General features: G+C 56.3%; 2 protein-coding genes across 4 annotated transcripts; both read right to left on the minus strand.

Moving 5' to 3' along the window:
* Positions 1–2,573: 2,573 nt before the first annotated feature.
* On the minus strand, positions 2,574–6,916 carry Spib (Spi-B transcription factor). Of its 3 annotated transcripts, none has more exons than XM_059253426.1 (6): positions 6,894–6,916; positions 6,097–6,124; positions 4,821–4,893; positions 4,343–4,572; positions 3,879–4,023; positions 2,574–3,119 (listed from the first exon to the last, which is right to left on the minus strand). In XM_059253426.1, exons 1-6 carry the CDS (start codon positions 6,914–6,916, stop codon positions 2,821–2,823), a joined length of 798 nt encoding a protein of 265 aa, XP_059109409.1. In that variant the 3' UTR covers positions 2,574–2,820. The 3 variants fall into 3 exon arrangements, with proteins under 3 accessions (XP_059109409.1, XP_059109408.1, XP_059109410.1); XM_059253425.1 differs by having other exon boundaries at positions 4,821–4,896; XM_059253427.1 differs by having other exon boundaries at positions 2,965–3,119; positions 3,883–4,023.
* A 714-nt stretch (positions 6,917–7,630) lies between these two features.
* Positions 7,631–26,469, minus strand: Pold1 (DNA polymerase delta 1, catalytic subunit). Its single transcript, XM_059253428.1, has 27 exons — positions 26,362–26,469; positions 19,213–19,403; positions 18,817–18,930; positions 18,169–18,315; positions 17,965–18,090; positions 17,725–17,893; positions 17,516–17,597; positions 17,303–17,432; positions 16,831–16,997; positions 16,496–16,600; positions 14,852–14,992; positions 14,611–14,721; positions 14,330–14,521; positions 13,928–14,016; positions 13,644–13,760; positions 13,278–13,391; positions 12,864–13,011; positions 10,882–10,977; positions 10,642–10,779; positions 9,922–10,097; positions 9,505–9,657; positions 9,325–9,427; positions 8,789–8,921; positions 8,602–8,715; positions 8,286–8,338; positions 8,117–8,214; positions 7,631–7,776 (listed from the first exon to the last, which is right to left on the minus strand). Exons 2-27 carry the CDS (start codon positions 19,400–19,402, stop codon positions 7,671–7,673), a joined length of 3,312 nt encoding a protein of 1,103 aa, XP_059109411.1. The 5' UTR covers position 19,403; positions 26,362–26,469; the 3' UTR covers positions 7,631–7,670.
* Positions 26,470–26,906: the final 437 nt, after the last annotated feature.

Here is a 26,906-nt window from a genome sequence, read left to right on the forward strand (position 1 = left end):
AGACAAGGGAAAAGGAAGGAGATGAAGGAGGAGGGGAACCCTGGGTCCTGGAAGGAGAGGAGTGTGTGGGGAGGGGCCGACTAGGTCCTAGGAGGAGGACGAGAAGCAGGGCTGGGGGTCTCAGGTGCACCGGGCGCGGGAGGGGTAGGTTCAGGAAGCCTTTCTGAGCCAGCCCGAGTCAGGAGTTTTTCTAGAAACCAGAGCCGGGAGAGAGAGTCCGGTTTCCCCGCGTAGGCAGGACGGGTGCCTGCCGGGGGGAGGAGGTCTCGGTGTCCCTCCCGCCCTGTCCTGGTGTGGGTCCCCCTGGGAGCGGCCTGGCCGGCTGCCGGTCACCGGCCGGGTGCAGAGGCCGGGAAGGCCCTGGAGGGCTGCCCGGGCCGGCTCCTTCCCAGCACCAGAGAGCCGAGGAGGGGGTAAGGACGAATAGAGGGGCTCGGGGCACCATAGGTGTGGCTGGCCCAGGAGGGTGTCAGAGAAAGGATTGGGTCAGGGGAGCCAAGACGAGCTGCCCCCATCTCTTTTCTTTCTTCCTACTCCCCTCCCTCCTCTCCACTTTACAAAATCCCCTGACAGCCGGAAACTTGCCCGCCTCTGGGGGCACTAAGCCAACTAGTAGGCAGCCTCCCTGTGACGCCTTCGGTTGCCCGGCAAACTTCCACCTCGCTCCCGTGGGGACAGGCAAGTTACATAGTGGCCCAGTGCAGTGGCACACCCTTGAATCGCGGAATTCCAGAGGCTGAGCTGAAACAGGGGGATTGGCGTGACTTCGAGGCCAGCCTGAACTACAATGTAAGAACGATCCTATCTTTAAAAAACGAACACACAAAAGCTAGAACCCTGGCGTGGAGGAGTGAGCGGAAAGAGCCCAGGGATTTCACCGTTCCTCCCTCATCTGCTCCTTGCTGTAGCTGCCTCAGACTCAGTACCAGCCAGATCCGGTGGAGGGGCAGGGGCAGTGTTTGATAAAGGGTCCCAGCTGTAACCTTGATTTAGGACTTTATTTATTATCCATGTAGAGCGATGAGGTTGGCTTTTGAAGAAAGAATTTTACTAGGTGCCAGCTTAGCCTGGGCCACATGGACATCCAAATCTTCCATGATCCTTCTTTCCCGTTCTGGCCACCCAGAGGTGAGTTCATGTGTCAGGTTTATCAGGGTTGCAGGAGGCCTTCTTCCTCCTCTTCCTCAGAGGGACCTAGGCCTAGGTGACCCCGCCCCCCTGGGCTGGAAGCCTTGGGTTCTGTTTCTGCCATGGAGGCCCAATGAGAACCATTTTGAGCTGGCTTGGCCTGCAGCTGGCTGTATCCAGCACTTGAAGGGCAAAGGACTGGGCCCCAACAGGCGGCTGACGAAGCCACAGGGGTGAGACAGGCAGGCACTGGGCAGGGTCTTGGGCCAACACTAGGACAGGGCTGGTCCCAGCCTCTAGACACAGAAAAGCTGGCCAGAGGTCACCAATTGTCCAAAGTTTCCCATTCAGATGTCTGGACTGTGGAGGAGCTTCCTAGTTTGAAAGATCACTGTAAAAACGCGTTTTCCTCTGAAGAAAACACCTGCAAGGACTTAATTTGCCTGCCTTGTGGGTGGGGGTTAACCAGCTTTAGAAGTCTGGTTAGTGATGGATGGGGTAAGCAGGGTTTGGTGGAACATGTTCGTAATCCTAGCACCCCAGACACTGAGGCAGGAAGATTATTATGAGTTTGAAGCCAGCCTGGGCCACAAAGATAGACTGACTTGAGAAAAAGGAAAGAAACAGTCTCATGATGGTGCCAGTAATCTGAGCACTCCAGCTGAGGCAGGAGCTCAAGGTCAGCCCAGCTACATAGTGAGTTCAAGGCCAGTCTCAGCTACATGAGACCCAGCCTCAAAAATAACAGGTCTTGACACACCTGCATCTCCACCACACACCCCACACTGGCCAGGCGCTAGAATGATCCAGGTGCACCTCACGCAGGAGAGTCAGTATGTGAACTCAGACTGCTGAGAGCCTCGGGATGCTAGAGAACTTTCCATATGATCAAAGGACCCCAGAAGGGCCCAGTCTACAAGATCTACCAAACAACCCACCCCCACCCTACCCAACAAATCATGTCATACATGGATCCCAGAGGGTCCCCAAGGATGGCTGAGGCGAGAGGATCACCACAAGCTTGAGGAGAGCCTGGATCACATAGTAAAACCTTGCCTCAAAAAAGAAACAAGCCTGGTGTGGTGGTGTGCCCCTGTAATCCCAGCACTTGGAGGAGGATTATCACAAGTTGGGGGCCACTCTGAGCTACATAGTGAGACCTTGTTTCCAATAAAGTCATAGGTGGACACAGAGAAAAGTCATAGAATCAGAGGACTCCAGATAAAGACATAACTAGATCTCAGATCTGACAAGGGCTTCAGGGCAGCACAGAGGGACACCCACCCACCCACCCAACACACACACACACACACACACACACACACACACACACACACACACACACACACACGCGCGGAGCAGGGTGGGGGGGGTGCGGCGCTGGGGGGGGCTGTAGACAGCGCCACCTGCTGGTACGATGACGTGTGTCATCACACGGCTCCGGCAAGAAGTACCAATGTGGATTCCGGAACCGCAACCACCACCAGGAGCCCCCAGGGAGAAACCTGCCATGCTAGGAGCATGTAGAATGACATGTTCATGAGACACCCCCTCAGACACGACCATCCTGTCCCATATATGGCACAGGGGACTCTGGGGGAGGCCCTGGTGAGAGCTGAGGACTCTGGCAGCCCCAGACGGGGCTCCAGGGGCACTGGGACCTGGGGGCCAGAAAGGGTCCCAGCGGGGTGCTCAGGCGCGCCGGGTGGCTGGCAGCAACGCGCTGTCGAACTGGTAGGTGAGCTTGCGTTTGACCTTGCGGATTTCGCCCGTCTTGGCGTAGTTGCGCAGCGCGCGCGCCAGCTTCTGGTACGTCATGCGCTTGCGGTTGCCCTTCTGCTGGCCCCAGCGGCGAGCCAGCAGCTCCTTGTGCTTGGAGGAGAACTGGAAGACGCCGGCGCCCGGCTCCACCCACCACACGCACTCGCGCATGTCCCCTCTCAGCAGCAGCCCCAGCAGGAACTGGTACAGGCGCAGCTTCTTGCGTGCACCTGCAGGGTATTGGGTACCCACTTTAAGAGGGGGAGTCTGTTGAAGGGACCCCCAGATCGATAGCCCTCTGACACACTTCAGTTTTTCACAATTGAGTCGGACCTAGTTGGCTCAAACCTATTATTCTAACTACTCCAGAGACTGAGAAAGGGGATCACAAGTGCAAGACCAGCCTGGGCAACTTAGTTGAAGTAAAAAGAGGGCCAGGCGGTGGTGGCGCACACCTTTAATCCCAGCTCTTGAGAGGCAGAGGCAGGTAGATCTCTGTCTCTGTGAGTTCCAGGCCAGCCTTGTCTACAAAGCTGTCCAGGACAGCTAGGAATGTTACACAGAGAAACCCTGTCTCAAAAAATTAAAAAAAAAAAAAAGTAAAAAGAAGGATGATAGAGCCCCTTGCCTAGAATCCCCACAGCAAGGGGCTGGGAAGTGAAGCAGTACAAGATAACGGGTTTCTACATGGGAAACTGATGTCCAACAGAGAAATCTTGAAAGGCGGTCAGACACAGAGGCACAAGGAGGTGGAGACTGGCTGTGGGTAGGTGTTGGGCTGTTACTGCTGCTGTTACTGTGGCTTTGTGCACAATGGAAACCAAGGCACAGAGAGGTTGATGCCCTTGGCCAAGGTCACACAGCCAACAAGTAGCATGGATTTGGGAACTTCCCTGGGGGGTATTAGTAAGTGCTTAGGGAACCCTGGTTCCTTCAGCCCCTCCCCCGACCCACAGTCAGTATTCCCACCAACTCTCCAACCCACATACCTGCCTCGGATCCCCTCCCCTCGGAGCCAGCCAAGAGGGCCTCGTCTGACTCACTGTCCGAGACCTCCAGGGCAGGGCTGTCCAGCAGAATGTCTTCCTCTTCTGATAGCACAGGGCTGGGGTACGGAGCCAAGGGGCCCAGGGTCTGTGGGAGACCAGGGTCACCTGCACATCAGTCCCTCAGTCCCCCCCGACCTCTGCAGCCCTCACTACTTGGGTCTCCATGTTTCTGTACAGTGTCGACACTGGCCTTGGTTATCTCAATACACAGAGAAGTTAAGGCAGTTGCCCAAAGCTACACAGCCAGTAGATGGCATGGACCCAGGAACTGCCCTCTGCACTGAAGTACAGAGGAGGGACGGAAGGGTGTCCCCCGCCCAGGCACAATCCAGAAGTTCATTTCAGAGAGTTGCAGAAGAAAGACGAGATGGGACGTCTCCCTCCGAGCTCTCCCTGCCTCTCACCTGGCTGACCAAGTCCTCTGAGGGGTACACCTGGAGGCCAGGCCCTGGAGGCTGCAAGCTGGGGGCTGGGTCTAGGGTCCCCACAGGGCTGTAGGCAGAGGGGCCGAGACCATGACCGTAACAGAGCTGCACAGCCTGGGAGTGGGCGAAGGCAGCCGTAGCGGGGTCGAAGACTTCATAGGGGGCGATGGAGGGGGCAGGTGGGGCCTCTGTCCAGCCCCAGGTGGAATCTAGGAGAAAGGTCAGAGTCAGTAGCCAAAGGTGGACAGAAGACCCGCTCCCTCAAGGTCCCACACAGAGGAGCCTTTGTAAGCTGTGCAAATCTCTGACCCCAGAATTTGCATGGGGGAGCAGATGGACTGGAGGGGGTAGGGAGGTGGCTTGGGGAGGGGCTTCCATGATGAGGGAGAGCTCCCATGGGTCTCAGCTCCCCCTCTGTGAACGGAGCCTAAGGTGCTAGGAAGCTGGGGTCACTCACCAGGGCCCCCATCTGAATCTGGGTAACTGAAGGGCTTGCAGCTGTCCAGGTCATAGAAGACACCTTCTGGGTACTGCTGGAGTGAGGACAGAGTCATCCCAGGCCTTGGAGACTCCCCCGTCCCCAACCTTTGGAAGACAGGCGTGTGAAAGAAGGGAGAGGCCGACAAGGACAGAGACAGAGACAGAGGCTGAGTCCATGAGTAAGGGACACCCTCAAGGAACCCTAGTAGTTTCCACTACGCAACTGGTACCCAGGAACTCACTCTGTAGCCCAGGCTAGCCCAGGACTTGAAGTGATTGCTATCCTCTGAGTACTGGGGTGACAGGCATGCACCAGTTCATCTCAACAATTCTATGTTGCCTCAGCACAGCCATTGTAGAGGCAGTGGAGACTAGCTCTGAAGCAGATGAGTGCTACCCCACTGACTCCAGCACACCCCTCCTCCACACACTCCCCTTCATGCTGGGGAGCTAGAGCAGCCTGAGGCAGGTCTGCTCTGATCCCAGATCACAAGCTTCTCAGCAAGAAGAAGGATAAACACACTGTACTGGTGGGTGGCAGACCATGCAGCAAAGGCATTGGACAGGTACCTAACATGCTGTGGATGGAAAGAGGTTAGGTGCCCAAAAGACCTATGCATGAGTCAGTTAACAAAAACTCCAAATGAATCAACGTAGAATATTGGGTGAGACTACATAGGAGGGAACGCCAGGGAATGTTCCAGAATGGCGGAATCTTTCTAGCTCTGGGTCTGGTAATGGCTACAGGGGTGCATACAATAAAGACACTCACTGATGCACACATACCAGTTTTAAACTCCCCAGTACTCTGAAGGCTGAGGCAGGAGGATCATGAACTTTATACCAGCTAGGGCTACACTGAGAGACCATCTCAATTAAGACAAAACAAAGCCCAACAAAACTCAAGGAAGTGGGGGCTTCTTGCCACCACAGGAAAGGTCTCATTGTTGGGTTGTGAGTTCAAAAATGTTGGGGAAAATAGTTGGCGTCCTAAATACCATAGTTAAAAGGCGTAAGATCCATAACGTAAGCCCCAAAAGAAGGGGCTGTACACATAGAACATGAAATAGACAGGTAGACAAGGTCAAGGAAGTAGCCTCAAGTTTTAGAAAGATAGCAGACAGGTGAGGTGGGGATGGGGGTTTTGGGAGACAGAGACTGGAAACTGAGGCCAGAAGCAGATGATCTTAGAAAAGTTAGTCCCCATGGGCCACACAGGGGCCCGCTCCCCCCCATGGGGGCCTCCGACTCACCAAACAGCTCAAGTGTGGGCCTTCCAGCCTGGCAGGAGAGAGACACAGGGCCATGTCAGGGCTGCCCTCGGCCACCTGAGACTCAGCGTGGTTGTGGGGCCCACAGGGGAGGCGATGGCAGCTGTGATCACCCACCACAGCTCTGCAGTCTGCTGGCTGTTCTTGTGTGCGCCCAGCCTTCCCACAGTCACCCCCACACCCCCATCAGGACAGGAAGTAGGGGGCGGGTGCCAGGCAAATGTCCCCCACTACCCCTGGGATTTGCATGCCCAGACACTGGGGGGAGACAAGGAAAGTAAGAGGGAGAAAGTCCCCAGACAGCTGGGGACAGGGTGGCCAGGGAGCTCAGTTTGAGTGTCTTCCTAGCAAGCCCAGCTGAGACCAGAAGCAATGGACTGAATGAAGAGCAGGGCTAGAGACGGACAGTCTGAAAGGGAGTGAGCAAAGGGACGGGGTTTCTCGTGCCCCAGGACGGGCGGCTAGGGAAGTGCCAGGAACTGAAGGGAACGGTTGGACAGAAGGAAATAGACAAACAAAACTCAAGGGGCAGAGCGCCAGAAATGGAGCGTGCAATACCATGCAGAGGACAGACACACTTGGGAGGGCCTGGGCAGGATGGGGGTGAGTGTCTCCACAACATGCCATGCTGGAAACCTGTCTAGGAACGGAGCTGATGGGAGAACTGTTCTGTGCAGACAGTGGGACCACCCCCTATCAGCTGCCTTGGGGGCCACAGAAGCAGAGGGTGCTGAGTGGGGTGGGAGTCCCAAGTACAGGTTTAGGGATTACCCACTTACTGTGTAGCCTCCAGGGCAAGCATGGTGGTTCACGGCAGGCTGGGCTGGCTCTGGCCACTACCCCTATATTTATACGTTTTGGCCCAGCCCCCATCCTCCAGGGGCGGGCCACGGGGGCCCTCCTCAAAAATCCCCTTGGGGAGGGGTCTGGATTGCACAACCCTCTGGTCACGTGGCAGGGAGGGTGGGCCTAGAAGCCATTTGGATTTGGGGTTCCCCACCACTGGGGATGGAGGGCTGACTCGGGGGGTGGAGAGAGTTCTGAGAAAGGGCAAGGAGATGAGGGCTTGTAGGCCCTGGAGTAAGATGCCACAGGAGGGAGCCAATGGTGACCAGGGCAAGATGGCCTGGGGCAGTGAGGCCCAGGAACAGCTGTGAAGACGGGACCTCCCAAGAGCGGAGGGGAAGCCCAGGCAGACAGACCGCCAGGACCCCATGCCACGTGGAAGTACCAGCGTCAGGGAGGGTCCCCTTGCTGCGCCGAGGTGTGGAAGCCGATGTGCCAAGGGCTGCCCGAGGCCTGAAGGAAACAGGACAGCACCCGGTGCCAGCTGGGCGACCACCAGCTCCGTGGGGAGGAGCAAAGCAGGGTGGCGGGTCCTACTCGAGGTTTCAGAAGGGAAACAGAGATGCCAGCCCTATGTGGGCACAGGCAGAGGCACTGAGGCCCCAAGGGATCGTACAGCGCCTGAGCCATGAAGCCCAACCTGTTCCCCGAGACCACAACACACAGCCAGTAGCACAAAGTCTAAGCTTTATTCCCCGTCCCTCTGCAGGTCACCAGGCCTCAGGGCCCGGAGGTCCAAAACGCTGCAGCAGCCTCTCCTGGTCTTCCAGGTCCTTGCGAACTTTCTTGCGCATGTAGAAGATGGGACAGTCGCGGCTGTGAAGGGTGGTGGTCAGGGGCCGTTCCCAGGACTTTGGCCCCTACCTGCTGCCCACCCAGGGGAGGGGGCTGTTTGCTTAGCGGGCACAGGGGAGCCGATAACAGCAGTGCCGAGAGGTAGCCAGCCGTATATCAGCTGTCACCTGGCGTGGGAACCCGCCCCGCCCGCCCGTTCCCTGGGGAAAGCCCGGCCCCACCCTAGGGGAGGCTGTGTGGGCGCCTAGCCAGGCAGACCCTGCCCTCTCTTCAGTGAGGTCTGGGTCAGGAGTCTTGGTAGCAGATGGGGAGGGCGCGTGCAGATGGGGGAGGGCGCGTAGATGGGGGAGGGCGCACGCACCTGGTGCAGATGACGTCTTCATGCAAGCTGCCCTGGCAACGCTGGCACTGTGTCCAGAGGCGTGAGAAGCGTTCCTCCAGGGCATTCAGGTGTGACACCTGGGCACACAGTGGGCTGAGCAGGACTGTGGGGGTCAGGCTTGCCCCAGCTCCAGCCCTACCTCACTCACCTCCTTCTGATAGAGCTCTGACTCCCGTGGCTGACAGAACTCACACACAGCTCCTGGGGGCGGGGTGGGTATCAGCACAGGGGTGCTGGGACAGAGCCAGGCCCTTGCCTCCATCCCTGCATCTCTGCTCTTCTCCACCCGCGGCCCATCCCGGCCTCTGAAAGTCCCCAGAGGCTGGAGAACAAGGGCCTGAGTGTGTGGGGAAAACTCCCCTGGGGAACCCCGGGGCGGGTGAGGACCCTCTGCTGGAGTGTGGGCAGAGTGGAGCCTGTGGAAGCCCCAGCAGCGGCTGTAGGAGCTGTGGCTTGGGTCTCACCCTGATGGTTGATCACGGAGCGGCAGCCAATGCAACAGTTGCGGCGCTTGGTGAAGGCCAGGAGGCCACCAACCTTGCTGGTGAGCACGGTTTTGCAGCGTGTGTGGTCACCACCTAGAGGAGAGGAGCTGACAGCCTTGCCCCTGCCCCTTCCTCGCCCACACCCCCTCCTAGGGGCTCCACTTACGTAGCAGCACAGACTCTGCGCGGCCCTCACCCAGAATGGGCTCAAAGATGCGCAGCAGGGGCTTGGCCAGCTGCTGCTCCAGGTAGTACTGAGTGTCGATGGGCAGGCTGTGCTCCAGCACAAACAGGGGGTCCTGTGGGCAGGCTGGGGTTACCAACAGCTGCAGAGGGGCACGGGTTGGGGCAAACTGTGGACACCACCCGCAGGTTGTGAGGAAGGGGTGCACCTGGGGGCATGACTCTGGCCTGGGTGGGGGCCCTCAGGTCACTAAGAGTCAGTTTCCCCACATGAGAAGGGCCATGGAGGGGGTGCAGGGGTCAGAGGTCACAAGGCTGAGAACTGGGTCACTGTTCACTGGGTGGCTTGAAATGATAAAAGCAAACAGAAATGCTGGCACCCTGGGCAGGGAGGGGCGGAGACCGTACAGCAGCCAGCTCTGTACAAGGAGGCACTAGGCAGTCAGGCCCAGGGGCTTGACCGCCCCAAGGAAAGCAGAAGTGAGATTCTGGGAGGGGCACAGCCCAGGTGGGCCTGACCTCCGACTTCATGTAGGCAGCCACGCCCTTGGCAGCACCAATGATCACATAGGGGACGCGGTCACCCAAGTTGGGCGCGCTGCCGGGGTCGCGCTTCCTCATCCTGCGGATAGGGGAGATGGGTGAGGTTTGGGGAGGGCTGAATGGCCCCAGCTGCAGGAGGCTGGGTGACTGCCCCACCTCTCAGCCAGTTCCACGTGAGCCTGTTTGCCAGCGTAGTCTGACGCTGCACGGGTCAGCTCCTTGGTGATGACCAGCTGGGAGATGTCGATTCGGTTGCAGAGCAGGTCCGAGATGACATCTTTTGCATGGGCCACGGCACCGTCAGGATCCCTGAGACGATGGAGGGTGTCACCCGGGACTGCTAAGGATAGGGCTGCAACTCCTGCATCAGCTAGGAGCTAGGGATCAGGCACTATGGGCTGAGACTGGATAGGGCAAGTGCAGAGGCAGGAAAGGCCAGAGGCAATCACAGCCGCCAGCCTGATTCACCACTGCCCCACCGTCATGCCAAGACACCTGTGTCCCAGGGCAGGGTGCTGGGCCCCCGGGTCTGAGGGAGGCTGGCTTCTTGGTCTAGGCGGGACATACACATACCGGTCCACGAGGATTCGGCGCAGAGAGGATGTAACTAGGTTGGCCACCAGGGGACAATTATCCCTGCGCACAGCCTCCAGGCCCTTGCAGTCCATTCTGTCATGGGTATCCGGCTGGGAGGAGAAGAGCAGACCAGCATAGCGCTTCTTGCTGATGAGCAGGTATGGAAAGTAAACCTAGAAGAGACCCATGAGCGGTGACCCTGTGCCCTCCCCCCACCCCCAATCCTGAGACCCATCAGAAGCAGGAGAAGCAAAGAAGAGCCTGTGACCTTGGTGAAATGAGCCCTAAGGAGGCCTGATACCCTCCAGCACCCTAGGAACCTGACTTGACATCACACCATAGTCGCAGAGCTGGCCCCTAAATCATGGAATCCAGAGCTGAGATGGTCCCCGACCCAAGGACTGGAGCAGCCAGGGGTGCATGTGTGAGCAGCGGGAGAAGCCAGGTGAGCACTGCAGGGTCCATGCACACCCCTGGTTTGTGCAAGGGAGGCCTCTGGCTCAGAACCCAGAACACTGGGCTTCTGTGTCCTAAGAATGGATACCCAAGAGACTCATGGGAGTGGGAACAGGCCCAGAGCACTGCAAGACGTCCTTAACCTGGGCATCCCCACACTACTGCAGTGTCAGCCTCTGCAGGCACACAAGTACTAAGAGACCATTGCTAACTGCCAAGACCCCTACTGTCTCCAGAGCTGAGTGCAGGGGACACACGCACCTTCTCAAACTCAAGCCGGATGGGTGATGGGAAGTGACTGGATACCCAGTTTGCGGCCTCCCGACCCAGGGACATTGCCTCAGCCACCGAGGAGACACCAAATCGGCACATCACAGAGTCAGTGTCACCGTAGACCACCTGCCAGGGTACATGTGAGAGGAATGTCTCTTCTCAACCCAGAAGCTGCCATGGCTGGAAGCCCAAGGACCCTGGAGAGAAGGCGGGTATGACCAGACTAACCTTGGCGTTGGCATTGTAGCCATTTTCCAGGGTGTACTTGGACTCCACTAGTTGCTTGGTTTTCTCAATCATCTGACGCCCGAACCCAGTGACACTCTGTTAGAGGCAGAACCAGGGAGAGTGAGGACCCAAAAGCTTCACGTCGTGGATCCAACTCTGCAAGGACACACCTCTGCCACTTCCAAGCATCACAGACCATATATCTTAGGTCTATGAAACAGGTGACCACCGCTCAAAAGTGTGCACATTCTCAGGGGACAAGGGGCCATTCTCTCCTTCCGGTCTAGGAATGGAGCCAGGGTCTTATGCATAGTAAGCAGGGGCTCCACCACTGAGCCACACCCCAGCCCCTCACTGGGGGATTCTAGGTAGGGGCTCTACCACTGAGTCACGCCCACAGCCCCTCACTGGGGGATTCTAGGCAGGGGCTCTACCACTGAGCCACACCCAACACCCCCCACACCAACCCCCCCACTCCCCCTATGCCCCCTCACCCCCCTCCCCCCGCCACACTGGGGGATTTTAGGCAGGGGCTCTACCACTGAGCTATATCCTCAACATTCTTTTTATTTCACCATAGGGGCTAAGTCACACCACTTTGAACTCCCTGAAGCCTAGACAGGCCTCTTGCCTCAGACTCATGAGTAGACAGGAATACAGGCCCACACCACCACATCCTGATCTGTCTCTTTACAAATTAGGATGAGGTTGGCTGGGTACTGGTGTGAGGCAGGCAGAATGCTCTCTGACTGCCTGGGTTTCATGTGGTCATGGGGCCATCTGAGAAATCCACACCTGCCTTGTCTTTTGTCCACCTGCTCCATGCTGCTTTCCTCTTATTTTATTCTGGAATGACTCCGTAGCTTGTTATCCCATAAGAGGCCATGAGAGACAGCCAAGATTGTCAAGGGCTCCTTTGGCCAGAGATTCCAACGCCCACCCCATCCCTGTGGGACGCTAGGAGAGGCCACACAGGAGTGAGAACGGCAGGCAGACAGGTGACTAGCCGAGGCAGGTCTGGCTGAGGCCCAGCTCCTGGGAGATGCCCTCTGAGTACCTGGGGCATCCTTCCAGGCCATCAGCTTCCCTGAGCCCTTGAGCCACACAGAGATCTAGGCTTACAAGGTGAGTTAACAGGGACCCTGGGTCGCACATGCTTGGTTTGAATCTGGGATCAGGGGAACTAGAGATGGAGGGAACAGTAGCTTCTGTCAGTCATAGCCTCCATGCCTTCATAAGCCATCCTGTGAAAACCCTGCCATCTTGCTCTGGACATTCCCTAGCTAATGCTCCTGAGATGTTACTCCTCACTGCTGAGAGCCAAGTACTGGGTCTGTGAGCTGGGCTGATGAGCAGCACCCCAGCCCCTGCAGCAGGGCCAGCCACAGACCGACCATCCTGGCAGCACTGAGGCCTCACACTCTCCACTGTTAGTCCGTTTCTGTCTGAACCCAGGGTTGCCACATTGGTTAAGGAGATGGGGGCAGTTCTTTCCTATTCCTGTTCCAGCTAGTACTAGCCAAGGTCCTCACACTTGGGACAGCGACCCTGGCGCTTGCTGACAGGGGTCATCATGTGACCCAGCAAATCCAGCCTGGCTGTGTCACTGGAGGAGGAGCTGTGCCCCTCCTCCCCCACCTCCCTTCACAGGGATGTGGAAGAGGTGAACAGAGGGGTCGCTGCTGGGGTAGGGATGTCCAGTGACCCAGCATCCTGAGTACCCACCTCATCTGACCCATTGCCGGAGCCTGGGAGCCACTTGTACTGTAAATATTACCTAAGACCGGATTCCCAGTCCCACTCGGCCATGGGCAGGGAGTACCAAGGACAGGTACTCTGGTCTCTGACGACCCTGTATATCAGGGTGCAGAGGATGGCCTGACATCTGTGGTTCCTGCCATATGGAATACCCCCTGACGCAAATGACTTGGAATTGCAGGCCACTAGTAACCCAGCCACCCATTAGCATCCCGAAGGCTCACCTGGGAGATCTCCAAACATGGTAGCTTGCCCACCTGGGCACCAGTGAAGCCATATACCGAGTTGGCACTCACTTTCAGTGCCAGCTGCCGTCCATCCAAGACCTGCCGCCGCAAGGGGTCCGTCTCCTGAGCCAGCTCAGCCTTGGCCCTAGGTGGAGGCAGGAGGAAGGCTGTTCAAGGAGACCATGGGTCTCAGGGAGGTACCTAGGCATGGACACTGGTCAGGGTGCCTGACTGAAGAGAGGTGCCAACTCTAGCCTGCTGTGCGGTGCACTGCTCAGAACGTAGGCCCGGCAGGCTGCAGGTGCTGCCTGGGAAGGTGCCCCATTTAATGCAGACACAGCTACAGAAGGCCCGGACAAGGTCACCGCAGGGGCCTGAGCACTAAGCCAGGGCAAAGGCTCCCGAACCCACCTCTTCCGGGCACTCAGCAGATTCTCCAGGATCTGAGGCAGGAGGCCCTTCCGCACGGAGGACTTCACAAACTCATCCCCAGTGGGTGTCCTGATGAACTCATCTGGTTTAAGGCTGGGAAAGGACGAGGCACAGAGACTGGGCTTTGGACTACCTAGGTCCCCAGTAGCCTGCCTCTCCCCAGCTTCCCCCAGCCTCCCCCAGGCCCTGCTTCAGCCTCTCCATTAGCCCCCATCCACAGCCTGTCTCCAACCCTTGACTCCCATGACTCCTTTTCCCTGGATCACTACTTATGGACCTGCTCTATCAAGATGTGATACAGGGCTCAGGGTGGTTTAGAGGGCGTCCTGGATGAAGGCAGCATACCCCAGCTTCTGAGCAGCCCCGGGTCGTAGCAGTGTGGTGTAGCACAGATTATGGGCCATCATGATGGATGGGTATAGAGAGGAGAAGTCCAGGGTGGCAATGGGGACATCATAGTACCTGAGGAAGGATTTGGGGGAAGTCAACCCCCCATGTTGCCCCTACCCTTGGCCCTTACCTTCAAACATTTTTAATATACAGGGCCTTAAGTAGCCCAGGCTGGCCTTGAACTCCTCCTGAGTGCTGGGATGACGTGTGTGTCCCACCATGCTCAGCAGGGTTCTCACCCTTTAAGGGGCTCAATGACAGTGGCTCCCGTGTAGTCCTCGCCACCCTCAGTCTTCACCACAGGCATCAGCAGCCCCTGGCGCATGGCCTGGAGAAGGGGGGCGGGTGAGTATCCAGGTACCGGAAGTGTGTGTGCATGTGTGTGTGTGTGTGTGTGTGTGTGTGTGTGTGTGTGATGGATGTGGCCAACCAGGCGCAGCCACCCACCTGGAGAAGGGGGGCGGGTGAGTATCCAGATACCGGAAGTGTGCGTGCGTGCGTGCGTGCGTGTGTGTGATGGATGGGGGGCGGGTGAGTATCCAGGTACCGGAAGTGTGTGTGTGCGTGTGTGTGTGTGTGTGTGTGTGTGTGTGTGTGTGTGTGTGTGTGATGGACGTGGCCAACCAGGCGCAGCCACCCACCTGGCGCAGCAGCTGAGACACGACCTTGACCTGTTGGCCTCGGCTGAGCAGGTACCCAAGGGGCACACCTGTGACACGCGCCATCTCCACGTTGTTCACCAGCACCATAAGGCGCTCAAGCAGCCGAAGCGGCAGGAAGGCATCCTTCAGGCAGTACACGGCCAAGCGGCGGCGCGTCTGCTCATTCCCGTTCTAGAGATAGGCATGTGGGGTCAGGGGTGAGGCTGGGGTGAGGTCAGGGTGAGGCAGGGGCTGGGAGGACCTTGGTGGAGTGGTAGCACCTGCAGGTCGGTGATGATGCTGTGCTGCACATCCTCCTTCTGCTCACCCAGGAAGTGGAAGCTCACAGCATTGAGCGTGTAGGAGCGGAGCTTGTATTCCCGCAGCAGCACCTGGGCGGAGCGGAGTGGGGCAGGGCCTCAGAGTATGGGTAAGGACCTCATGGGTACAGGGCAGGCCTCAGAGTTGCGGAATGCGGCCTGGGGGCTGAGTGCTAAGTGGGTGGGTGGGTTCCCCGCATACCTGCAGCATGTCCATCTGAACTCGACCCACCATGCTGACCACCTTACTGTCCCGCCGGCCCACCTGCCTCGACTGGAAGGAGGAGTCTCGGATGTTGGAGCGGAGACCAGTCACACGGCCCAGGAAAGGGAAGTGCTCCACCTGGAGAGGGGCAGTGGGCAGCGCCGGTCAGCCTCACTTTGAACCTGATCACACGACCACAGAGCAGGGACAGGGACCAGCCACGGCACTCCTGGGGCTGGAGCAGGGCAGCTGAGGGCAGAGATTGCTTGAGTGGGATGAGGTAGAGACCAGGGACAGGGTTGAGAGCTACAGTCCTGGGAAGACTGAGAGACTGGTGACAGGTAGAGACAAGGACTGTGCTGTGGGATGTCTTTCTGTACACTGTGAACATGTGTTGCTCTCATTGGCTGATAAATACAGCTGTTTGGCCAATGGCGAGGCAGAACAAGGTTAGGCGGTACATTCAAACTGAAGACGGAGATGAAGAAGGGTGGAGTGAGGCAGAACAAGGTTAGGCGGTACATTCAAACTGAAGACGGAGATGAAGAAGGGTGGAGTGAGGCAGAAGCTGTGAGCCACCCCAGGAGAAGCAAGATGTGAGAGGACAGGCGATGCTGTGAAGCACGGGGCAAAGCACAGATTAACAGGGACAGGTTGAGTTTCGACGGAAGAGCCTGCCAGCAAGAAGCCTGAGCCATGGGCCATACGGTTTGTAATTAATGTAAGCCTCTGAGTGATTATTTTTTACGTGGCTGAGAGCTTGAATGAAGAGATTTGTCTGCACCGTGGGGCTAGGCAGGACCAAGAAACTTCCCACTACAGGACCGTGCCTGAGAGAAGAACAGACAGAAGCCCTATGGGAAGGTTCTGAAAACCAAGAGGGGCGCCTTCAGGAGCTGGGGTACAAACTGGCAGAGAGGGGGTCAGAGGAGGTCGGTGGGGCTAGGGTGAAGCGCCCGGGACATGAGGGCTGGTGTCTCCACGCAGCTGGGTAACAAGGTCTGCTCAGCCTATTTATTACCAAACTTGCTACAAACACAGAAAGCAGGTAAATGACAGAGTACATTCTATTTGGGGCTAAACTGAACCCCCAAAAGATGCTGGGTCCCCCTGTGCATCACCCACGACCCCACTTGCAACAGAGCTGGCCCTTGAAGAAGGATCTAACAGGACTGCAGGGAGGCCCAGACGGCCCAAGCAGATGCGGCCAGGACCTGCACTGCGGCCAGGCTCAGGGGCTGCCCTGGAGCTCACAGGACACCAGCACCCCACACCCCGACACCCAGAGCTGCAGCTGCCAGTGTGCAGCTCCCATGCCCTTTCAACAGCACCCAGCCTTTGCCACCCACCAAGACAAATACCCGCTTCCTTCTTCCAAACCTCCCCCTCCCCCTCCCACCTTGCCAGTGAATTCTAAAGCAAGGCCCAGCCATGACGGCAGTGACGATGATGACCGGGATGTGAAGCCTCCTGTCAACATACTTCTGCCTCCAGCTAGAGTGAGGTAAGTTACATTTGGGACTCCAGAGTGGCCAGCCATGGTGACACCCTGAGTAGAGGCGGTGACACCCATGGGTAGAGATGTACAGTGCAAGGACGGCCCTGGGGAAAGATCCAGGAGGCGGCTCCCAGCTTCCTCACCTTCAAGGTTTGCGCCCGAGAGATGAGGTATGGGAGGTCAAAGTTCTGAATGTTGTAGCCGGTGATCACGTCAGGGTCCATGGCGAGGATGAAGTTGGCCCAGGCCTGTGAGGGAAGCACAGAGGGTCAAGCAGGTTGTCTACTGCCTCAGATACCCTCATTTCCAGAATGTTCAAGACAACCTTGGCACTTGTAAAAATATCATGGAACTCAGTAAAATATTTATCCAAAAATGCACAGCCTCCAAACCCAGAGCCATGGTGTCACTATGCAGAAGGGTCACAAGTACGGCTGGGGACATGGGGCAAATGGGGGCCTGAGGAGGGAGGGGCCACCTGGAGCAGGTCTTCTTCCCGCTCATAGCTCTGCACTTTGGCACCCAGGATGGGGGCGCAGGGCCGCAGCGTGAGTGCCAGGCGCAAGAATGGCTCTGGCTCGCCCCAGCGCAGTCCCAGGGAACAGATCTGGATCACAGGGTCACGCTCCGGCTCAGGGAAGATGCCTGCAGAGAGGAGGTACACAGGGAGGGGCCTCAGTCCTGCTCCGCCCTTGCCCTAGTGGGCAGCCCCATTGGGTGGGTGGCTGATGCTCCAGAGGCTCCAGTCCATTCACTCTGTTCCACAACTGATCACTGCCTCTCCCAGCTCCCCGTTCTAACCAAACGGGTGGAACAACCCACCCTGGTGAATTTGCACTTGGAGCTCTCCCTGTAGGGAGCATTCCTCCCACCCACTCACCCCTCCACAGGGGCCTGGAACATCACTGATGTCCAGAGAGACGGGAGGAACCCAGGCTCTGGGGACAGACCTTTGCGGCCAGCACACTCGATGTCAAAACTGAGCACACGCAGTGGCGCAATGCGCTGCCACTGCCCTTCTGGTGGGTGACTGATCACATCTGACCACAGCACATCCACCTCCAGCTGACACAGTGTGGCCTGGGGGAAAGACACGTGGTGGGCCGCAACATCGCAGTGAGCCCAGGTTCCCTGGCCTGCCCCTGCCCCAGGAAGCCCCTTACCTTCTTCTCTGTCCTCCGAACATACTTCCCAGCTGGGAGCTCCAACCAGTTGCAGCCCACAATGTCAGCATCCACCATGAACCTGGAAGAGGGGTGGTCAGCTGGCCAGGGCCACCTGGGTGGGGTGGTCAGCTGGCCAGGGCCACCTGGGTGGGGTGGTCAGCTGGCCAGGGCCACCTGGGTGGGGTAAAGGGAAGACGGGACAGCACCGGATCTCGAAGTCCACGTTGGCCTCATAGGGCGCGAAGCTTGGGGTCCCCAGGCCTGGCACACGGATACCCTGTTCCAGGAGGCGGCGGGCTGGTGCCACAAGGCGGGGTAGTGCCAGGATGATGCGGATAAACGGAGAAGGGCCGTGACCATGGTACCCAAACATGCCTGCAGAGAAAGGAGGTTGGCACCCGGTACCTGGGCTCCCCACCACCCCACTGGTCCCCAGCTACACTCACTCTCACGGGAGCACAACTCCATGGCCAGCACTGCTGGCCCCGAGAGCTCCTTCCCGCCACGCTGGTCCCGGCTGATGGCTGTGTTCAGCTCTCGCTGCAGGTCACTCAGGTGCTCAGCCCCAAAACCTGGTGTGGAAGGCCAGTCAGAAGAGCAAGAGAAGTTCTGGGGTCCAGGAACAAGCCCCACAGGTCAGGTACACTCACCGGGAGGTGCAGGGGTGTAGAAGTAGGGTGCAAAGCCGTGGATATGGCAGCAGATGGAGAAGCCCTCATCGGTGACCCCAAAGGCCCGCAGTATGGGCACTGAATTACGGGATACTGGGGGCCCTCCTGGCAGTGGCACCGCTGAGCCTGGAGGAGTGGTCACAGAACACCCGTCAGGTCCTTAGGCTCGTCACTGAAGCCTTGGGACCTTGCCCTCCAAAGTCCTTGCAGGTGCCCTTCTCCACCCACACAGGCAGAGCTTGCATAGAAGCGGGCCCTTTACTGAGCCACACCCCAGCCCCCTCACTGGGAACTCTAGGCAGGAGCTCTACCACTGAGCTGCGGTTATCCTACCCTACAATGTAATATTCTAATAACATTTGTTTATGAGTAGGGAGGAGATGCATGAGCCACAACATGTGTGGAAATCAGAAGACATCTTTGGGAGTTGGTTCCCTCCTTTTACCATGTGGGTTCTGAGGACTGAAGTCAGGCTTGGTGATAAGCACCTTTACCTGCTGAGCCCAGTTCATAGCACTCTGAGCCTGGCTCCCCACTGAGCATCCCCCCGCCTCAGTCCAGCCAATGCGGTGGTGACTGTGTGGCCACCAGCATACTGGTAGAGCCCTGCCTCCCCTGCCAGCTCACCCACATAGTGGTCGATCTCTAGCTGCTGGAAGATGAGGGGCTCCGTGTTGGGGTCCAGGGCACGTAGGTTGGGCCGCAGCCAGCGCGGGTCAACGTCTGCGGTGGAAAACTGCCCTGGATAGAGACAAGAGGTTCCACGGGTGGGTCTTCCACAGAGGAAAGCTGGGTGGAGGTGGCGGGACAGACTCGGGATCCAGGACTAAAATCGCTCAACCAGGAAGGGCAGCGTAGACACTGGAGAGAATGAGCTGGGACAATATTCAAGTCTAGGAGTTTGAAATCAACCTGGGAGCCAGCCAGGAAGGACCCCACTGGGGTCAAAGGATAGCTGGGCAGATGCCAGCTATCCCCCAATCTCTATAACCAGGTGTGGGGGCGGGGCGGGGCGGGGCCTACCGCCCACAGTGCCCTCTGGGGGCAGCTGCAGCTCCTCCTCCGCCTCCTGCAGCCGATTCTCAGCCTCTATCTCCTCCAGCAGCGCCAAGTTCTCCTCAAACTGTGATGGTTCATCCTCATCCCAGAGGCCCCCACGAGCCCGCTTTAGAGGCACCCCAGGGCCGGGTCCTTGTCGCCGCTTAATATCCATCCTGTGGGCAAGTTGGGGTTCAATGGGGGTCTGAGTAGACCTCACTCCCCACTCCCGTTGTACATCCACCACGGCCCCAAGCCTTCTCATGTGCGGCTTCCACCCACAGGTCTAGGCATTCCCCACGCTCGACGGACCCTTCACCTACCCAGGCACCCACCGTGACCAAACCCAAAGGTGGTACATTCTGCAGTGACTTCATGTTCACAGAGCCGTGATCCTTCTCCAGACTCCACAGTGGTCAAATATAGGCCGCCACCCTAGCCTTGCCAGGTCCCTGCCAGCTCCACCTTCCCACATGGTGTAGGACACACCGTGATTAACCCTAATCGCTGAACTTCTGAATGGAAGCCATGCCATTTCATTCCTCAGTTACAGTCTGGGTACGTGGTATTCTAAGAGACTCATGTGTTGAAAGCTTGGTCCCCAGCTGGTAACATGGTGGGGAGACTCTCATCACTGGGTGAGTCCACTAATGAACTCATAATTCATGTTCACTTTCGTTGTTTGGGGGTTTTGGTTTTGTTTTTTTGTTTGTTTGTTTTTGTTTTTTGTTTTTTCAAAACAGGGTTTCTCTGTGTATCTATGCGCCTTTCCTGGAACTCACAGAGATCCGTCTGGCTCTGCCTCCCAAGTGCTGGGATTAAAGGCGTGCGCCACCACCGCCTGGTCATGTTCATCTTTGGACGTGTGTGGAGGCCAGAGGTCAAGCCTGGATGTCATCCTTCAGGCACTGCCCACCTTGTTTTTTGAGACGGTCTCTCTCTGACTTTGAGTTTTCACGTAGCCTCGGCTGGCTGCCACCTTGCCCCAGGGAGTTGCCTGTCTGCTTCCCCAGTGCTGGGTCACGGATGTGCCACTACTCCGGGTTTCTCCCCTGCATGCTGGGGATCGAACTCAGGTCTTCCTACTTGTACGGCAGGCCCTTTACCCACTCCACCATCTTCCCAGCCCCTGTATTCAGAAACAGAAGCATGACCAGAAAGTGCTAGAGACCCAGAGGAAGTAGATCTCTGGGGACCTGGCTTTGAAAGGATAGCACGTTCCCAGTCCTCTCCAGCCCCTTGCTTCTGTCACCAAGTGAGCGGTTCTGCTCCCCCCCATGTTCTCTCCCCATGGGCTCAGAAGCAGCACAGCCCAGTAACACAAACTGAAGCTCTAAGCCGAATCAACCCTGCAGCTTCTCTCAGGTCTGAGGAGGCAATGGGAAGTCGAACACCACCATCACCAGGAAGCAAGTAGACCTGGACGCTTGAAACAGCCAGGAGCAAGGACCAAAGAACGAGCTCCCTATCACGCCCCCAATCCAGCAGTATGTACAACAAAGGAGGCACACAGGGAGGGGGCTGTGTGCTTCCTCTCAACTGTAGCCCAAGACATGTCCAGAAGTCCCCAGCCGGCACAGTTATTTTCAAAGTGGTGAGGCCTGGCTGGCCAAAGTAGATCACTAGGTGATACTCTTCTCTGGCTCCACGCCACCCCTACCTGCCCTCATGGGCTGAAACCCTGACAACCAACCACAGAATCTGCAGATACGCATATTGCAGATATGGATGTAACTGCAGACCGGATGGGACTGGATCTAGGCCATACAGGCTGAAGAGGTAACTGCTATGATTCAGTAAATGTATCCAAAGTCAGGATATGAGGACCTGAGGGGTGAGTGCTCATGACCTTTGCAGGCTTCAGGCTAATTTGGGAAAGTCCATGAGTGTGGGTCTGCTGAGGAGGCAGAGAGCACCCCACATGAATGCCAGAGTGTGCGGGAAAGTGCCAGCACAGGGACACCGATGGCGGTGTTGACAGGGGTTGCTTCATTCTACTTTTATTTCAGCCCTCTGGAAACTATTATAAAGGAAAGACCAGACACACACACACAACTTCATATATGTGCTCTTGAGTAGGCAGGCTGAGAACAAGGGGATATTGGAAACATGGAGTAGATTCATACCCAGCAGGGAGGCCAGGCAGCTGCCCAGGTTCAAGTTAACCCCCGCCTACTCCTAAAGATCACCCCACATCCAGATAGACGACTCCACCACTTAGGGTAGTCTGCAAGGTATGTGACTAGGCCCCACCCAGACAGGAGGCTGTTGTCCCAGGCTGCTCAGGATCTTCGGATAGCAATGGTGAATCAGCTTGGGTCTTTCCTGTGCTAGTTTTGGGGGCTTAGCTGGACCTAGTAGTGTAGAGCCACCTCAAGCAACTTAGGACACTAAGGAAAGAGGGTAACAAGTTCAAGGCCAGTCTGGGCAACTTAATATGACTGTATATCCCAACACTTGGGATGCAGAGGTGAGCAAATCTCTGTGAGTTCAAGACCAACCAGGTCAACATAGTGAGTTCCAAGCAAATCAGGGGCTAGTCAGACCTTGTCTCAAAGCAAGCAAACAAACAAACCAAACACATACACACAGCAGAGAGAGAGAGAGAGAGAGAGAGAGAGAGAGAGAGAGAGAGCGCGAGCTGGGGACATGGCTCAGTGATAGAACACTTGCCTAGAAGCCCCCAGTGAGGGGCTGTGGACATTGGTGGGAATGGGGTTTCCTTTTGGGGTAATGGAATGTCCTAGAACTAGACAGGGATGATGCTCTACAACATACTCAATATACTCAATAGGGCTGAGCTGTTTGTTTCAAGATGCTCAACTTCATGCCAATGCAAAAGCAAAGTCCATACTACGACTTACACAACAGTGCAGAACACACGCAGGCACCTCGAGCAAAGCTGTTCACACCGTGGGCTACAACCCCAAGTGAATTCGGGGACTGTGAAAAACTCGTCAACAGTTAACACCCCAAAGCCAATTCAGAACCAAACAAGCGATGAACCCAGTATTACTGGCAGTGGCGGCCTTCGCTGCAAACGCACAAGCTGCCCACTTGGCCTGCTGCAACACCACCAGCGCATGTACTTAGTCACCATCTCGGTTCAACTACGGAAGACAAAGACAGCATCCCCACTGCCCCCATCATGCATCAACTCAGCATATTTGGTTGTAGTGTGAGAATATTTGGCTATAAAAATGACGGTCAGTGGGGCAGCCACCCAAGCTCCTGTAAACGCCCCTCATGAATGAGGCAGACTTGCTTCGAAAACCAACAAACATGGCCCAGTGCTTGACATACCGTTGCAGGCTTTCCTACAATACAGCTTGTAATAAAATGAGGCTGTTCTTAATCCCTCGTGATAGGACTGCGTATTCCTGTATTCCAAGAAGGTTGGAAATCAACAAAACTCACATGTGGCATGCACCCAGGCCAACTTCAAGGAGTTTGTTTTGAGACCTGAAGTTCTTTCCATTTTTTTGGTATTTCAAATCAGGGTTTCTCTGTGCAGCCCTGGCTATCTTGGAACTTGCCCTGTGGACCAGTCTGGCCTCAGACTTGGAGATCTGCCTGCCTCTGCCTCCTGAATGCTAGGATTAAAAGGGTGCACCACCACTGTCCGGCCAGAGACCTAAAGTTCTTATGATATTCAACAAAACAAAAACACGTCAACAGAGCTGCGAGGGCCCCATGTGTGCTGTGCCTGTGACAAGACCAGCATAGTTTCCTTACGGAGGAACAGAAAGTCACTGTGAATGTGTGGAAGGCACATCCACAGTGGAAAAAAAGAACATAAAACTTCTTGTAAGTAATAAAATTCAGCCGGGCAGTGGTGGCGCACGCCTTTAATCCCAGCACTCGGGAGGCAGAGGCAGGCAGATCTCTGAGAGTTCAAGGCCAGCCTGGTCTACAAAGCGAGTTCCAGGAAAGGTGCAAAGCTACACAGAGAAGCCCTGTCTCGAAAAACCAAGGCTTGTTCTGTGGGGAAGGGGGTATGAAAGCAGAGGGAGAGTAATAAAATTCAAGGCTTGTTCTGTGGGGGAGGGGGTATAAAAGCAGAGGGAGACCTGGTGGGACAAGGGAGGGGAGGGCAACTGTAATACAATAAAAAATTGGTTCTGTTCCCAGCACCGCCACACAACTCTTTAACACCAGCTCTGCCACCCTCTTCTGGCCTCAGGGGAGCTGCACACACACAAACAACTAAAAATAAAACAAACCTGCATGCACGCTGTGCACATATGTATACACAAGGGCCTCCCTCTGCCAACACTGCATGCACGCTGTGCACATATGTATACACAAGGGCCTCCCTCTGCAGACACTGCATGCACGCTGTGTGCATATGTATACACAAGGGCCTCCCTCTGCAGACACTGCATGCACGCTGTGTGCATATGTATACACAGGGCCTCCCTCTGCAGATACTGCATGCACGCTGTGTGCATATGTATACACAAGGGCCTCCCTCTGCAGACACTGCATGCACGCTGTGCACATATGTATACACAAGCAAACACTCAAAGCATAAATCAATCAATCTTAAAAAGTTCTTGGGCAAACTAAGTCCAGAGAACAGCCACAAGAGTGTCTGCTTCCAGAGTGAGGCGACTGCTGGGATCTGAGGACGTATTAAGGAATGTTCTGGAAGATGTTTGCCTTCCGCACACCTGTACAGTTGACTAAATCACACCTCAGTCAAAAAAGAAAAAGAAAAGGTTGCAGGCAATTCCACATATGAGACCTGACCCTAACAGGTTGGGTCATATGAAGAACCTGCTTTTACAAGGTTATTTCCGGTACCATTGTTTAAAATCCCTAAGGACTGGAAACCACCTAAATGTCTTCCCCAGGGGGACAGTTTCAATAGAATCCGTTAGTATCATTCAATGGGAGTACTATGCAGCTGTATAAAGGAATGAGGAAGCCATATGGTGATAGGAAATTTCTCAAAGAGGCTTTGTCTCTAGTAGGTAAGTCAAGGTGTGGGATGGAGTGCTTCTGCTTTTGTTTTATATTTAAAAAAGACAAAGACATCTAAGGAAATGATTAACCTACAGCTACCTGAGAAGCTGAGGCAGGAGGATCAGGAGTTCAAGCTTAGCCCCACGAATCATTGCAAGATCAGATCTGGAAAAAGGGCTGAGGATGCCATGTCTGGCCCCAAAGTATAGAAGAAGCCCCTGAAACAGTCCCGGGAAAGGCAGGCAGCTTCGGCTAAGGACTTCCTGTTAGGAACGGCCTGCACTATCCCATGCTGAGCTGACTGCTCTTAGGGGGCTCTGCCTGGAGGGCTGATGGTGAAGTTCAACCGAAAAGACAAGCTCATATGTCGTTCAAAAGAAGCCGCTGGGCACTCCTGAGGATCCCGGACCTCAAGGGGGGGGGGGGGAGCATGGCTCTGCAATGCACAGGAAATGAGCGTACCTCTCTCACCGGGGAAGCCGTGGGGCTGGCCTTCAGGGAACAGAGTGGGAAGCTGATGTTATAAGGAACAGCTTTGCCCATATGTCACTCACTACATACCTCCCGGACACTGGGTCTGGTGTTACCATAATCCAAGCTGTAGACCTCAGGGCAAATTCAAAGCCAGCCTGAGCTATAGAGCATGTGTGGTCTGTGGAATGTAACACAGCAGGGCTCTACCACGAGTCACACACCCCTCATTGGGGGATTCTAGGCTGTACAACTGAACTACATCCCCAGCCCTCTTTTTACTCAATTTGAGACAAGATCTAAGTTGCCCTGACAGTACCAGAACTTGCCATCCTCCTGTCTCCAGAAGCTGAATAACTGTTTACGTTTCCATTCACTTCTCCAGGGTTGCCAGATCCAAGCACTCCTGAGCCGCCCCTGGAGGGCTGGCACTCAAGAACCTCCCATTCCCACGAACCGCTTCTGTCATCCCAGTCTCCCCTTATTCTGGGCAGGGATGCTCCCCTGACAACCACCTTGGAGACACAACTTTCCCCTTCCCCTCAGGACATATTTGCCACAGATGCAAACCCCACCCACTCACGGATGCTCTCTGAAGCTGCACCAGCCTGCAGTGCAGGTGGGTCTTGGCTCCCACCACACTGTGGTGCACCAACACAGTAACCGCTCATTTCCCCCAGGACATCTCAACCATCACTAGCTTCAGGCCTGGTTCCTCCTCTGGGCCCCTCTAGTGATGCTGCTCTAGGGCTGTGTCTCAGCTCCCCCAACAAACACCAGACTGGGTAAGCAGGCTGCCCCCACCCAATATCAGTTGACTTTTTATTTTTTATTTTTATTAATTTTTTTTTGGGGGGGGGGGTTCAAGACTGGGTTTATCTGTAGCTTTTGGAGCGTGTCCTGGAACTCGCTCTGTAGACCAGGCTGGCCTAGAACTCAGAGATCCACCTGTCTCTGCCTCCCATGTGCTGTGATTAAAGGCGTGCGCCACCACCGCCCAATATCAATTGGCTTTTTTTTTTTATTATTATTACATAAAGCATCACATGGGACCCAGTGAGACAGCGGAGATAGTGGATAATGGCGCTTGCCTAACAGCCTGAGTTTGATCATGGGGAACCCATATGGTGGAATGAGAGTAACTCCATAAAGTTGTCCTCAGATCGCCACGTGGGCACCATGGCACACGCGCACGCACTAAATATAAGAAAGGCAGGCATTCCAGCTCCGAGGCATTGCTTTTTCTCCCATTCCTTTTATTATTATTATTGTTATTATTTGGTTTTTCGAGACAGGGTTTCTCTGTGTAGCCCTGGCTATCCTGGAACTCACTCTGTAGACCAGGCTGGCCTTGAACTCGGAGATACATCTGCCTCTGCCTCCCTAGTGAGGGGATAAAAGGCGTGGGTCACCACGCCCCGCCCATTCCTACTTCTTTTTGGACTTCCTGATGCTGTGGCCCAGCTCCTAGAACAGCGGTGCCCCGCAGCTCCCGCACCTCTAAGGCCGGGCTTGCGCGCACACCCAGGAGCCAACACCCGGGACAGTCCCACGCGCCCCGGCTCCTCAGCTCCAGGGACCCCCTGAGCCGCCCGCCCTGCTCTGTCCTGCCCGCGGCTGCAGATAGTCAGCGAACCCTCCGCTCGAGCCCTCCGCTGACCGACCGAGCGCCCCATTCCCTTCTTCCTTACTCACCCGCATCAAACAGCTTTTCCCGCCACAAACTACGCCGCCGTGACCCCTGAACCCTATGCGCGCAGGCCCAGAGCTGCGGCGCGCCCGCTGGGCCCCGCCCCTGGCCCGCTAGGGGCGGGCAAGGCACACCCCTCTCCCTAGCGGATCCCACAACCCCGCCCTCCTACAGATGGCCCCGCCCCTCGTGACGCTATGGCCCGAGGCCCCGCCCCCAGCGACCTGGCGCAGTCGGCAAGCCAGACCTGCGGATCCCGAGCGCTCCCTGCAGAGACGCGGGCGGACTGCCACGGTGGGTGCCTACCTCCTCCTGCCTTTGCTAGAAAAGGCTCTCTTTCTCAGTTTCCCCAAGTGATCTCGCATGACGCAGGATCGCCTATTAACTTACTTCTGTTGCCCCACAAATCCCTTCCTGACTTGCTTATGACACTCAAGGCCAGATGCTCAGTTCCCAACTTGGAAACCTGCCCCTAGCCAGTGTCCTCTGCACACCTTCCCCATAAAGCTCCTCTCCCTTCCCTACAGCTCCACCCACCTTGCCCTCTGGC

This window comes from Peromyscus eremicus, chromosome 1, assembly GCF_949786415.1.
Source record: "Peromyscus eremicus chromosome 1, PerEre_H2_v1, whole genome shotgun sequence".
Lineage (NCBI taxonomy): Eukaryota > Metazoa > Chordata > Mammalia > Rodentia > Cricetidae > Peromyscus > Peromyscus eremicus.

Excerpts from the sequence above, each read along its gene's own strand:
- Spib (XM_059253425.1), bottom strand. The coding sequence starts at position 6,916 with ATGCTTGCCCTGGAGGCTACACA. Across the intron at positions 4,897-6,096 it reads GCCCACACTTGAGCTGTTTG|CAGTACCCAGAAGGTGTCTT; the intron begins GTGAGTCGGAGG and ends TCCTCACTCCAG. Across the intron at positions 3,120-3,878 it reads GGGGAGGGGATCCGAGGCAG|GTGCACGCAAGAAGCTGCGC; the intron begins GTATGTGGGTTG and ends AATACCCTGCAG.
- Pold1 (XM_059253428.1), bottom strand. The coding sequence starts at position 19,402 with ATGGATATTAAGCGGCGACAAGGACCCGGCCCTGGGGTGCCTCTAAAG. Across the intron at positions 13,012-13,277 it reads CTGCTGAGTGCCCGGAAGAG|GGCCAAGGCTGAGCTGGCTC; the intron begins GTGGGTTCGGGA and ends GCCTCCACCTAG. Across the intron at positions 10,780-10,881 it reads GCTACAATGCCAACGCCAAG|GTGGTCTACGGTGACACTGA; the intron begins GTTAGTCTGGTC and ends GTACCCTGGCAG.